The following is a 12,798-nucleotide window of genomic DNA, read 5'->3' on the forward strand; positions in this document are numbered from 1 at the left end:
GCTGCAGGACATTCTGGGCAGAAGTCACAGGACAGCACTGAAGCCTGAGAATGAGAAAACACTGAGAATGACAGAAACACAGAGAATGAGAAAACACTGAGAAACACAGGGACAGCCACGACAGTCTCCAGGGAGGAGAGAAAGAGCATCTCATGAGTCACAGGAGCCTGTGCAGAGCTTGCTGCCACTCAAGAAAGTCCCTCTGTAACTGCCATGCAGCTAGAAAACTCAGTGTCCATTACATGTCCCTTCCTTACGTCCTGCTGCCTGGCTGTGAGCACAGAGGAGAGGGCCATGGCAGATAAGGGTAGGACCATCACATCCTCTTCAAAGGGTCAGCTTTGAGTCCTGACCCACGTGTCAAGGGTTGCCCCTGCTGTGTCCCAGCCATGCAACATGAATCATCAGGCGGCTGCAGCACAAGAAATGGCTGAGTGCCCCACTGAAGATCAGTTCTTACTAAGAAACCAGCTGTCCAGGATGGCCCAAGCCTGAGTCCTTGAACACCTGAGCTTGTAGGTGCTGTTATCCCTCAGGGAAGCATATGGAAGTTAAACTACATCTGCATGTCTCAAACACATGGACTACTACAGGCAAATCTATGGCTGCCTCTTGGCTTTGCAAAGCAAAGTCTCCCACTGAAGATCTCAGTCGTTACTGTGTCAGTCTGTATGATGGGGTGTCTAATGGTGTCTACCAGTGCGTAATGGCCCTGAGGTCTTCTCTGGATGTGTGCTCTTACCTTTGCCCACCAGTACCTTACATATCCTGTCACAGTCACTTAGCTCTTGGACAACTGCACCCAGCATGAGCAAGCACTAATGGTCTCTGAGTGGTGATGTTCATCTTGGCTCTTTCCAGGTTGCTCCCAACATCAGGAAGCGAGAGGAGGACAAGGGCAAGCTGCTGAGGTGACCTGTGAGCAATGGATTTCAAGGTCTGCTGCTGCAGGAGACACCAAGGACAGGAGAAAGGTCTGGGGACAGACTGGGCAGAAGAGGTTGTTTCTTTTTTTTTTTTGCTGTTGCTCTTCTTAGAAGATGCCTAAGACACTTCACCACATTAAACACACACACATTTTTCTTCTATAGACAATGACCTAGAAACACAACTAAATCATTTTTGACAACAGAGAATGCACCAAACTATTTAATCACATCTTCAGGGGGAATAAAGCCAGAACAAGCAGCTAATCTGCTGCACATCACAGAAACCATAGTTCTGGGCTGAGGGAGTCTGCATCTCTTAGGTGGGGAAGCTTTGATTCAAGCCTTTAGTGATCATACTTCCCATTGCACCCCGTGGTACACTACTCCTACACTTATTTGTGCTCACTGTTTACATACATCTCATTACTGTTCAGCTAGCTTGGAGCTCTGACTCTAGATTCTGTTTTGCCTTTCTTAGCCATCGTAGCAATCTTTACCACCCAGGGGCAGAAGTCAGGCTGGATGGCAGAGCATCACTTTTCATCTCCAGCCAAACTGTGACACTGAAAAAACCAACAAAAACAAGGAAAAAAAAATGAACAGAATAAAAAGTGCATTCAGTTGTGGCCTGTATTGCCCTGGTAGATGATGTTCCTCTGCCTCTGACGAGCTCAGCATGGGCAGGGACCTGCTGCCTCCTACCCCATCAACCCCCTGTCCCCAGTCTGTTAACGGGGCCAAGGTCTATCTTTGATATCAAACAGACTTTTTGTAAGGGCATGTGGTAATAGGACACTGGGCAATGGTTTTAAAACAGAGCAGGATAGATTCAGATTGGACATTATGAAGAAGTTCTTTACTACCTGGATAGTGAGATACTGGAACAAGTTGGCCAGAGAAGCTGTGGACACCTCATCCCTGGAAGTCTTTAAGACCAGCTGGCTGAGGCTTTGAGCAAGCTGGTCTAGTGGGAGGTGTCCCTGCCTATGGCAGGAGAGTTGGAACAAGATGAGGTCCCTTCCAACTCAAGCCATTCAATGATTCACAGACTGGTAAGCTCTAAAGAGAGCAGGAGTCAGCAAGGTGCCATCACCAGTGCAGTTAAGTTATCTTTGACATTAAACATGAGCAAAGCCTGGGTAAGGAGCCCCCCAGGAACATGCCCTCCAGCCTCACTGCAAAGCACAGGGCAGCATTCACAGGATGCAGTGCTGCTGCTCTCTCTTGCAGGCTCCTCAGTATCTCATTGGAGGTGCTGGATGTGCTCAGCAAGGAGCCAGCTCATTGTACTTATAAAAACTTCTCAGCATCAGTGACATGAGAAGCAGTACAGCAAGCCCAGTCCTGACTGACAGGCTCCACAGCAGTGCTTCAGGGTCACCAAGGAGCCCTGTTTGTAAGAACGGTCATGTCCACAGATCGATGCAAAAATAACAAACCTGTCACTCAGAGGGACGTTCGGAAAGGCAGCAATGGCTCAGCTGCAACAATCTCCACCTCAAGAAACCACGTGCACCACCCATAACAGCTCACAACGTGTGGGCCCAGGATGACCACAAGCACTTGCTGCCAGTCACCAGCAGAAAAAGGTCTGGGCAGCATCCAGAGCAGCAGCGTTCATCAGCAAAGCCAACGTGATAACCTTACCTCCACATTTAGTGACAAGCCAGAAAGCCTTTGCCCTGGAGCCTATCCACCCAACCTCCTTTAGGAAATGCTGTGTGCACCCCAACTCCCTGTCACAGCCTTCTGGAAGTGCATCCCCCTCACTGGGAAATGAGGATTGCTGGAACAACACCCCTGGCCAGCCCAGACAGGGAATGGGGGACAAAGGCTTGCACAGGGGCTGGGTGTGCTTCCCTGGCAGGAGGGTGCTCAGATGCATAGTGAGTTTTCCCCAGCCAGCATAAACTCCAGGAATATGCCACAGCACTGAATACCTGTTTGCCCTGAACTGGAAACATGATGGGAAGCATCAAGTCTGTGCTCAACTCACACAGCAAAGGAAAGAATCCGTTTGGTTCAGCTGCACTGGAGAAGCAGAAGCCAGCCCATCACACTGCTTGGCACAACCCTCAGTAAGGAGGGACCCACAGGTCCCAGTGGATGTGGACACTCAAGCTGCAGCACCACTGAGCATCAGCAGAAGAGGCTGACCACCAGTGTTCCAAATTTTGGGGCACAGAAAGCAGCTCTGAAACAGCTGCAGGCTGCGTGAGAAGGAGCCAAAGCCCTCTCCTGCTCCTCAGCCAGCGTGAGCCAAGAGAGCAAAGGAACTGGAGCCCTCCTGCTCTCTGAGCAGAAGTGCATGCTGTAGGGGCATCCTGGAGCCCCTCACTCAGCAGAAGGGAAGGGCACAGAGGCATGATGCCTCCAGCAGAACAGTCAGGCCGGTTGCAGCAACCCCAACCTGCAAAGCAGATTGCAAATCTGTGTATTTGTTTTGAAAGAAAGGCATTAATATTTGATGCCAAACACTTTGAATATTGATGAGCACGTTCACAGGCGAGGTTTTGGAGTTACTTAAGCACCCAGAATTGTGCCATCTACGTTCAGGGGCCTAACAGCTGCTGTCAGAGCTATCAGAAGGATGTAAAACACCATTTGCTAAAGGGGAGACACACTGCAGCTGACACCACCCCCACCCCCCATCACGGGAGAGGAAGAGAATCCCAGCAGGATATTTAACACAGGAAATATTTTGACTTGCTCCATCAAGTAAGCCATTTGGTACTCCTTTTACCTTCTCTTTTGCTCACACAAGGTTACTGAGATCAAAATGTTGCCTATCTGTTCTTTCCCTGCTTGCTTAAACTCAGCCTGAGCTCCATCCTGACTCTCCAGGTGTTTTGCACCAAATAACAAGCCAGCAGTGTGCTCAGGTGGCCAAGGCCAACAGCTTCCCAGCCTGTATCAGCAATACTGTGGCCAGCAGGAGTTAGGGAAGCGATCACACCCTGTACTTGGCACTGGTGAAGCCACACCTCAAACACTGGGTTCAGTTTTGGGCCCCTCACTAAAGCAGCAGTGAGGGATGTGGGAGCATGTCCAGAGAAGGGAAATGAAGCTGGTGAGAGGTCTGGAGAAGAGTGGCTGAGGGAACTGGGATTGTTTAGTCTAGAGAAGAAGAGGCTGAGGGGAGACCTCACACTCTAAAACTACCCAAAATGAGGCTGCAGTGAGGTGGGTGTTGGCCTCTTCTCCCTAGTATAAAATGACAGAAAGGAAATGGCCTGAAATTGTGCCAGGGGAGGTTTAAGCTGGGTAGTAGGTAAAACAGTCTTACTGAAAGAATGGTCAGCCATTAGAACAGGCAGCCCAGGGAGATGGTGGAGTCACCATCCCTGGAGATACTCAAGAATCATGTCACCATGGCACTCAGGGCTGTGGTTTAATGGCCGTGGTGGTGCCATGCTGATGGTTAGACCTCATCTTAGAGGTCTTTTCCAACCAAAACAATTCTATGAATCTATAAATTAACACTTACTAGGCATGATCAAGTGGAAGGATTTTCCAGAGCACCAGACTGCAGTCCTGCAAAGGGCCAGGAGAAAGCTACTTCAGCATTTGATACCTCTGATGGGGATGTCTCTGCATGGTCCTGCTCAGGGCTCAGCTTTTCTTGGGGACAGCAGCACAGGGAAGCAGACACGGGGCTGGCTGCCCAGCCAAGCGCAAGCCCTGGCCACAGCCTGGTTTTCTATCACATCACATCACACAGCTTTGTTTCATTTCCAGCACAGTCACATGGAAATGGACATCAACTGCTCATTTCTGCAAGCTTGTGGAAAGTGGCCATTTAAAAAGAATCAGGTAAACTTAGCCCTTTTTTTTTTCTTTAAATTGCTTTTATGTATAGACTTATTAACTATTACTGCTGTGATATACTTATGCAAGAAAATAAAGCAAGTATCCAGTTGCCCCTATTACAAGAAGGATATGGACATGCTGGAACATGTCCAGAGAAGGGCCATGAGGATGATCAGAGGGCTGGAGCACCTCTCCTGTGAGGACAGACTGAGAAAGTTGGGGCTATTCAGTCTGGAGAGGAGAAGGCTTAGAGAAGACCTTATCATGGCCTTCCAGTATCTGAAGGGGGCTCCAAGAAAGCTGGGGAGGGACTGTTTAGGGTGTCAGGTAGTGGCAGCACTTGGGGGGATGGAGCAAAACTAGAAATGGGTAGATTCAGGGTGGATGTAAGAAAGAAATTCTTCTCCATGAGGGTGGTGAGACACTGGAAGAGGTTGCCCAGGGATGTGGTAGAAGCCTCATCCCTGGAGGTTTTTAAGGCCAGGCTGGATGGGGCACTGAGCAACCTGATCTAGTGCAAGGTGTCCCTGCCCATGGCAGGGGGGTTGGAACTAGATGATCCTGGAGGGCCCTTCTAACTCTAACAATTCTGTGAATTTATGATTCTAAATGCAAGGGAGCTACCAAAAGGGCAGGCAGAGCATCTTTTTCCTTGAGCTACTTTCTCTAACTGGGAAGGTTGCTTCTTTCAGTCCTGTTCTGACTATATTCTTTCCAGTCACCTGATTTTTCCTTTCAAGCCTCACCACCAGACAAACAGACTGACACTAAATGCACAGTAGGGTGAACAGTGTCAATGCTTGACTTGCTGTTCCAAGCCAAGCTTTAGGAGAACGCTTACAGCACACACAAGAGGTGCTACTACTTAGTACCAGAAACTTCTCTTCTTGGTCACTTCAAGACTTTCAACTTGTAGCAAGCCTACCTGAAGACTTGAACAATTCTGTGGTATTCAATTGAGCAGCTTCTTTATCAGCAAAAGCAAAGGCCCCACTGGTCTCTGCTGTGGGAGAAAGCTTCCCCCTGGCCTCAAAGCCCAGCCTGGCTGTTTGCAACACGCATTTCCCAGCTCCAGAGGAGCAGTGATGCTAAAAGCACCACTACTCCCACTGAGCATATGTATTTATGGCTAGTCCTCAATGCTTCCCAGGAGACCAACCCTCTTCCCCTCTCCCATCCTTCAGCCTTAGCTCATATATCCAGGCATCAAAAAGCCTTTTACATGCTCCATATCCAAGCAGCAGATAGACCAAAAACCTGAATGATTTTGGCATAAATCAGGCACAGACAAATATGATCAGAAGCAGCAATAAAATCTCTCTTCAGGATACCAGGAAAAGCAGCCATCTAAAACGCTATGCCCCAAGCCACATTTCCACCTTCGGGACCACCACTGCTCTGCCATCATCAATCCAACCTTCTCATCAATCCATCAACAGCGCTGCAGAATGAGCTTGTCCCTTCTGCCTAGGGGGTCTCTTTGGAGGAGCAGACCAAGACTCCATTGCCAGGCAGCTGGCAAGTTTTCAGTCCATACACGTCTGCAACCAATTTGTGTTCCTTTGATCCTACGGCTTAATAATGCTCCATCTTTTCATCTCCTTTCGGGCCACAGAGGCTCTGTTTGTCTAGGCAGACCAGCAGCATCTCTTCCCTTCCTCCTCCAACTCAGCACCACCCTGCCCAAGCACCAGAGCTGGGCACAACCCCCCTTGCTGAGACTCCAGCAGTCTTGCACAGGGGTGAGGTCTGCTAATGCATGCCGAGAACACCTTGCCTGATGCAATCCTGCACCGTGTTGGCCTCTTTCAGAGCTGGCAGAGCCTGGCACCTCACAGAGAGTGCTGTGCCCATCTCCCCTTCACCCTCTGGCTCTGCTGTGCCCCACCCAAACTGCACAGCCAGAAACCCGGAGTTTACAAGTCACAGTAGATGCTGCAACCCAGTGAGATGTTACTTCCATAGGATGTTCTCTACTCTCTGAAGTCTCTCTTTAGTGCACAGTGTCTTGAAAACAGCCATTACAAATTGAAACACAAGCTCCCCCTCCCCCCCCCCCAGATCCAGCCTACCCCAGACGAGGGGCTCAGGCTATTTCCCTGCATAACACAAAGCAAGAAGGATTGTGAAGACTTACACAAAGTAGCACCACTATGGCTCTTGTTGGCTCCTGTACAGATTTAGGTTACTCAGCTCCAATAAAAAATAAAAATAATAAAAATAATTGCCCAGATATTAAGAGCAATTCACTTTCTTTCCCCCTGCCATTTGGGATCTCTGGAGCAGCAGTGTTTGCACCGCTGCTCAGTCAGCACGAGCTGGGCTTTGCTAAACCTTTTACAACATCTGCTCTACCTCACCTGCCCACTCCTGCATCTCACAAAGATGACTTTCTCCTCGAGGTCTATTTTTCCCTTCATTTCCTCTTTGTTACCTTGAATTAAAATCCCTCAGTGTTATCTCAGCTCCTCGCACCCCTCCCACGCTCAGTTCTTAAACACCAATACAGAGCAGCATCTTCCCCATCCCAACGCCGCTCCACAGCATCCTTCACCACCAGCCTGCGGAGTCCTGCGTGGCCCACCTCTTTAATTGCATTAATTAATTGCGAGGGAGGGCAGCTCCCCAGCAGCAGCTCCCCAGGAGAGGCAGGAGCAGCAGCTCAGCATACGAGGGCTTGAGCATGGCTGGCAAAAACAACTCGGAGTGTCTGGCAGTAGAGGAGCGAGAATGGTCAGTGTTGCAGGACTGGGCTCCTCCACCCCGCCAGCCCCATGGGCTCTGGGACCCTCAAAGCCATCAGGACTGTGGAGACTTTTAAAACCTGCCTGAATATTGTGATCCTGGGCAAGCTGCTCTGTATGCTCCCGCTTTGGTTGGACTAGATGGTCCCCAGAGGCCCCTTCCGCCCCCCGACATGCTGTGATTCTGCGACCCCAGCCCTAGTCCAGCAACGAGCACAGACCCTGGGCAGCAATGGGGGAGACTGGCAAGCAGTGCCAAAACCAGAGAGAGACGGCACAGTCCGCACAGCTCCCTCAGCCGATCCTCTAATGCCAACACAAATGGCCCTGCAGGTATTTTAAATTGTCATGAGCAAGCTATGAACAACTTCTGGCCAGCAGAGTGTGAAGCAGAGGGGTTGGCGACTCTTCAGGGAGGCGAACTGGAAAAAATGCAAAGGGAAACAGGCAAGATTTCACTCAGGGGTGTATTTTCCACAGTCTTTGTGTAAAAGTTAGGAGAGATTTTTGCCAAGCAAAGCCTGCCCGCAGCCCAGCCGCCCTGGAGGATCCCTGAATCCCATCTGGATATGACAGTGCAGCCTGCATCAGTGATTGCAGCCCGCTGGCTGGGAGCGAGAGGAAAGCGTCGCCAGGCGAGACCGCAACCTCCCATTTGAGCTCCCACTTGCATTTCCCCCTTCTAAGGAACACAACTGGCAACAGCAGCAGAGCTCATCGCTGCACGGGTGAGGCAGCGAGCCCCAAACACTGCCACCTCGCCACGCGCTGTGGGCAAGCCGCCCGCAGAGTCCCCCGCATCCCTCTGTGAAACTTTCTGCTCCCTGCGTTTTTTTCACCAGAGAGGATGGTATTTTAGGACTGGTTTGGGGTTTTTTTTCAGAGGAATATCTCCAATCCCACGCCCATTTCCAAAGCATCTCCCTCCTGACTGGCACTGCCTGGCACTGCCTGGCAGAGAGAGCAGCTTGGTGCTGTTCCCTGCGAGGTTTTGCACCGATGACTCCTGGCAGGGCTGCACGTCCCTCCTGTTACATAATGACCTTTCCTCTTTGGAGCCAGCTCCATTTGGGATGGCTGTGTTTGGGGTGGCTGTGTTCAGGGCACTCACACACCCTGCTGCTGAGAGCTGCGTGCTGCCAGGCACCATCGCCCAACCTTGTCTGAATCCCCCAGTCCACGCTTCCCAAACCCAAAACGTGTCCCTCCCTCCTCCTAACCCCACTGCCCCTGCAACTGCCCTGGCCCTTGCTGATGGGCCTCTGCCCACCTGGCAGCACCCACCTTTCTCCTGCCCCTCAAAACCCTCCACTTCTTATTGAGGGCATGTCATCCCTCTCCTGTACCCAGCCTTAAACCACACCCTTAGCACCCAGGAACATCCCCAAGCTGCCAGCTCTCCTGGGGCTACCTCTTCCAGCAGTGACCTACCTTACCTGCCTCTATCTGCTTCCCAAGCCCCACTCTTCCTCCCTTGCCTGCCCACACCCCCTGCTTTCTGCCTGCTGGCCCACCTGCCTACACCTCTCCAGACTCTGGTTTTCCATCAGTTCCTGTCCCTTGCCCTCTCGTACCCTTACCTGCCTGTATTTACCTGTAAGCACCTGAGACACCTGCTCCCAAGTGGCACCTCCTTCTCTCATGCCCCACAGCACCCCAAACTGCACACAAACAGCATCTCCTGTCTGCATGCCCCCAGCCACCTCCTGAATACCAGCCTGCACCCAAGCAGCATCTCCCCCCTCTGTGACCAACTCGCATTCCAACTCGCACCCCAAAACCCTGCATCAAACTGGCACGTCCTGTCTGTGCACCCTCCAGCACCCCAAACTGCACACCATAAACCTGCACCCAAGTGGCACCTCCTGTCTCTGCGCCCCCCAGGACACCAATCTACACGTAAGCAGCATCTCCTGTTTGCACGTTGCCAGCCACCTCCTGCACCCCAACGTGCACCCCACAGACCTGAAACCGAGCAACACCTCCTGCTTGTGTGCCCCCAGCACGCCTTGGGCACTCAGGTCCCCGTCCCTGCGCCCCACGACCCCGCACCCTGCCGGCACCCAGAGCCCACCCACGCCCCTACAGCCCATCTACTCCGGCACCCACGGCCCCCCACAACTACCCCCTCCTTCTCCGCCGCCCGCCCGGCCCTGGCCGCGCCCCCCGCGGTCTGACCTGGGCCCGGGCCCGGCAGCGCTGCCCGGGAGCTGTCCGCCGCCGCCTGGTGCTGAAGGCGGCTTGGAGAAGGCGGCGGCGGCTGCTGCTGCTGGCGGCGGCGGGGCCCCGGCGGCGGCGGCGGCGGCGGGCGGGAGCTGCCCGTCCTCGCCGCCGCCCTCCAGGCTGGCCTCGTTGCCCATGGCGGGCCGGGCGGGACCGCTCCCTCAGCGCAGCGCCGCCTCCGCCGCCGCCATCAGCCCCGCGCCGCCATCGCCGCCTGGACCCACCGCCCCGCGCATGCGCCGACCACCCGCAGCCTGCCCGCCCGCTCGCGCCGCGGGCACGCGCGTCTCCCCGGCCAATCGTCGCGCGGCGACCCTCCTCCTCTCCCCACCTCCCGCCCCTCCCGCCGGCACGTGCCCCCCGCCCCGCGGGCCTGCGCTCGGGCAGCCAATGACGGCGTGAGGCCGCGGAGGGCGCGCGGGGGCGCCCCGCCCCGCCCAAACCACCAGCCAATGGGCGCTCCACAACGCAGCGCCCGCCAGGCGGCGCCCCGGCAGCTCGCACCCCAGCGGCCAATGAGCAGTCTGTCTCCCATGAGGTCATACCCCGACAGCCAATGAGCATGCAGCCTCCTCTGAGGTCACAACCCAACAGCCAACTTCCAGACTCCATGAGGTCACACCTCAATGACCCATGAGTGTTCACGCTTACATGAGGTCACACCCTGACAGCCCGTGAGCACCCCCGTGCCCATGAGGCCACAAGGTCCTGCAGGGTGGCACCTACCAACCGTTGAGGCTCCCCTTCACCTCTGAGTTCATGTGCTGCCCCAGGAGAGCAGATCCTGACAGCCAATAGGCTTTCCACACCCTTGAGGAATCACTGTCTGCCAGCCAATGAGCACTCTCCCTGCCCCTGAGGTCACAGGCTGCCTGAGGATGTCAAACTCCGCCAGCAAATGAGTATCCTGCACCCTTGTGAGGTGCCTTATGGTATTGTCATTGTCCTGTTCTCTGTAAGGCAGCAGGCAGCCCTAGAGTGTCACACACTCCCGGCCAGCCAACAACTTGCGACCTGATGTGCTGAGAGGTTGGCTCAGGAGATCACTCAGTGCCTGTGAGGTCACCAACACTCCACTGTTGTCATGCAGTGCCTAAGGGGTATGCAGACTGGTGCTGCTTTGAGGCTTTAAGCTCTGAGGAGGTGATAGAGCACTCTGCCAACCCCCACCCCGACCCCATAAGGTCACAAAATGTCCAGCACCTGCTCACAGTTGCTTGTTGGATGTCATCACAGGGCCTGACCAATAAGCTCTCCCTGAATCAACCTGGGTGCAAGAGACCTCCAAGATCATCAAGTCCAAACAACTCGTTGAATCTTTGCTGTTGAATCCATTAGGGTTTTTATTTGCTGGTGGATGGAACTAGATTTGTCAGTAAGATTCCTACAACACATCCCATCAAAAGCTTCACACCCATGACCATGGACTAGTAACAAGAAATCTATGGCAGCCCTATTTTGCAAAGTAGCATGTCTAATAGATTGACGTTCAGGAGCTAAATCACTTAGTATTTCTGATGTGATATTGTTTTGTTTTGCTAACCAACAGCTCATTCTATTTAACTGTGTAACTGTTAGTTAATCAACCAGACCATGTCACTAAGTGCCTCAGTCAGTCTTTTCTTAATGACCTCCAGGTACATTGACCCCCACCACCACCCTGGGCAGCCCATCCCAATGGGCAATCTCTCTGTGAAGAATTTCTAACATCAAGCCTAAACTTCCCCTGGCACAGCTTGAGACTGTGTCCTCTTGTTCTGGTGATGGTTGCCTGGGAGAAGAGACCAACCCCCACCTGGCTACAACCTCCCTTCAGGTAGTTGCAGACGGCAATAAGGTCTCCCCTGAGGCTCCTCTTCTCCAGGCTAAGCAACCCCAGCTCCCTCAGTCTCTCCTCACAGGGCTTGCGCTCCAAGGCCCCTCACCAGCTTTGTTGCCCATGGGAGACTGGGGGATTCCATAGTTCCCCCCAGTCCACCAAGCTGGCCCCTGCAGCCACCCTTTAACCCACTGTTCTTATATATGATCAGGGTCAGTTGAGGTGAGCAGATGGGGGGGATGCCTGTGGATCCCCAGGTGTGGCTCCTCCAGCCCTAGCCATGGGCCCCACAGGAGGCATGGTGCTGCTCCTACCACCTACCACCAGCAGCTGCTTTTTATGGGCTGTGACTCAACACCCACACTACACTAAATCCTAAAATAAATGTGAAACCAGGTCCTTTCTCACCTCCTGTTCCACAGAAATGGAAACTGGCTCCCATGGGCCCCAAGGAGACAGAGCCTCAGCCCCTTCTCTGTCATGCCCCCTGCATGTCTCCAGCCCTGGGACCACCCATGCCCATGGTTGTGGCTCATCACTGTCCTGCTTGGAGCCAGCTGTGTCACACAAGGAAGTTTTGAGGAGCTGAAATCATCACCAAGCAGGAGTCAAAAGGCTCCAGGCCTGGTGGGGACAATGCATGTGGTAAAGCAGAATAAAAACACACCAGAAGCAACTTCCCAAAGGAGCAAAAGCAGGTGAAAAGGGATCAGGACTGACAACATGGCCAGAAGAGGGAAAACCAAACAGAAATACAACCAACAAATGCACACCACCAAGAAAAAAACCCCACTGTTCTGTTTTGGGGGGTTTGTTAAGTTTTTCTCCCAGACACAGAAGACTTAGAACATCCATGTTAACCTCAGCAGAGGTCTGAGCAGCCTAATAGCAGCTCCAGTTTAGGCTTTGCCCAGCCAAGACACTCCAGCCCTGACTGAAATCATCTTTGATGCTCAAACCCAGACAACAGCAGCTTAGGAGATAGTGAGAGAAAACATCACCCACCAAGTGACACTGCAATGACAGAATCACAGAATATATCTGGTTGGAAGAGACCTCAAAGACTATCCAGTGCAACCCTTGTCCCTAAGCACCAGGCCCACATGCTGCTTGAACACCCCAGGGATGGTGACTTCATCACCAACCTGCTGAAGGTGCTTTGTTCACTGCCATCTGAGCAGAAGCTTCTGGCCCAGGATAGAGTTTATCTTCAAATAGAAATTAATGGGGGCAACAGACCCAGCAGAAGGAGAACATAAGATGCCAACTCACA

At 52.9% G+C, this 12,798-nt stretch overlaps 1 protein-coding gene across 3 annotated transcripts in view; it reads right to left on the reverse strand.

Moving 5' to 3' along the window:
* BSN (bassoon presynaptic cytomatrix protein) overlaps nt 1–9,949 on the reverse strand; it is a 123,828-nt gene extending 113,879 nt beyond the window's left edge. For all 3 annotated transcript variants that reach the window (XR_008462534.1, XR_008462533.1, XM_054166916.1), the window contains exon 1: nt 9,662–9,949. Coding sequence is in view for 1 of the 3 variants with exons in the window: in XM_054166916.1 (XP_054022891.1) it covers nt 9,662–9,843 (182 nt within the window). In the remaining 2 variants the exon portion in view is untranslated. The remainder of the gene's footprint in view (nt 1–9,661) is intronic.
* Between the last annotated feature and the right edge of the window lie 2,849 nt (nt 9,950–12,798).

This window comes from Dryobates pubescens, chromosome 1, assembly GCF_014839835.1.
Source record: "Dryobates pubescens isolate bDryPub1 chromosome 1, bDryPub1.pri, whole genome shotgun sequence".
In the NCBI taxonomy this organism is placed as follows: domain Eukaryota; kingdom Metazoa; phylum Chordata; class Aves; order Piciformes; family Picidae; genus Dryobates; species Dryobates pubescens.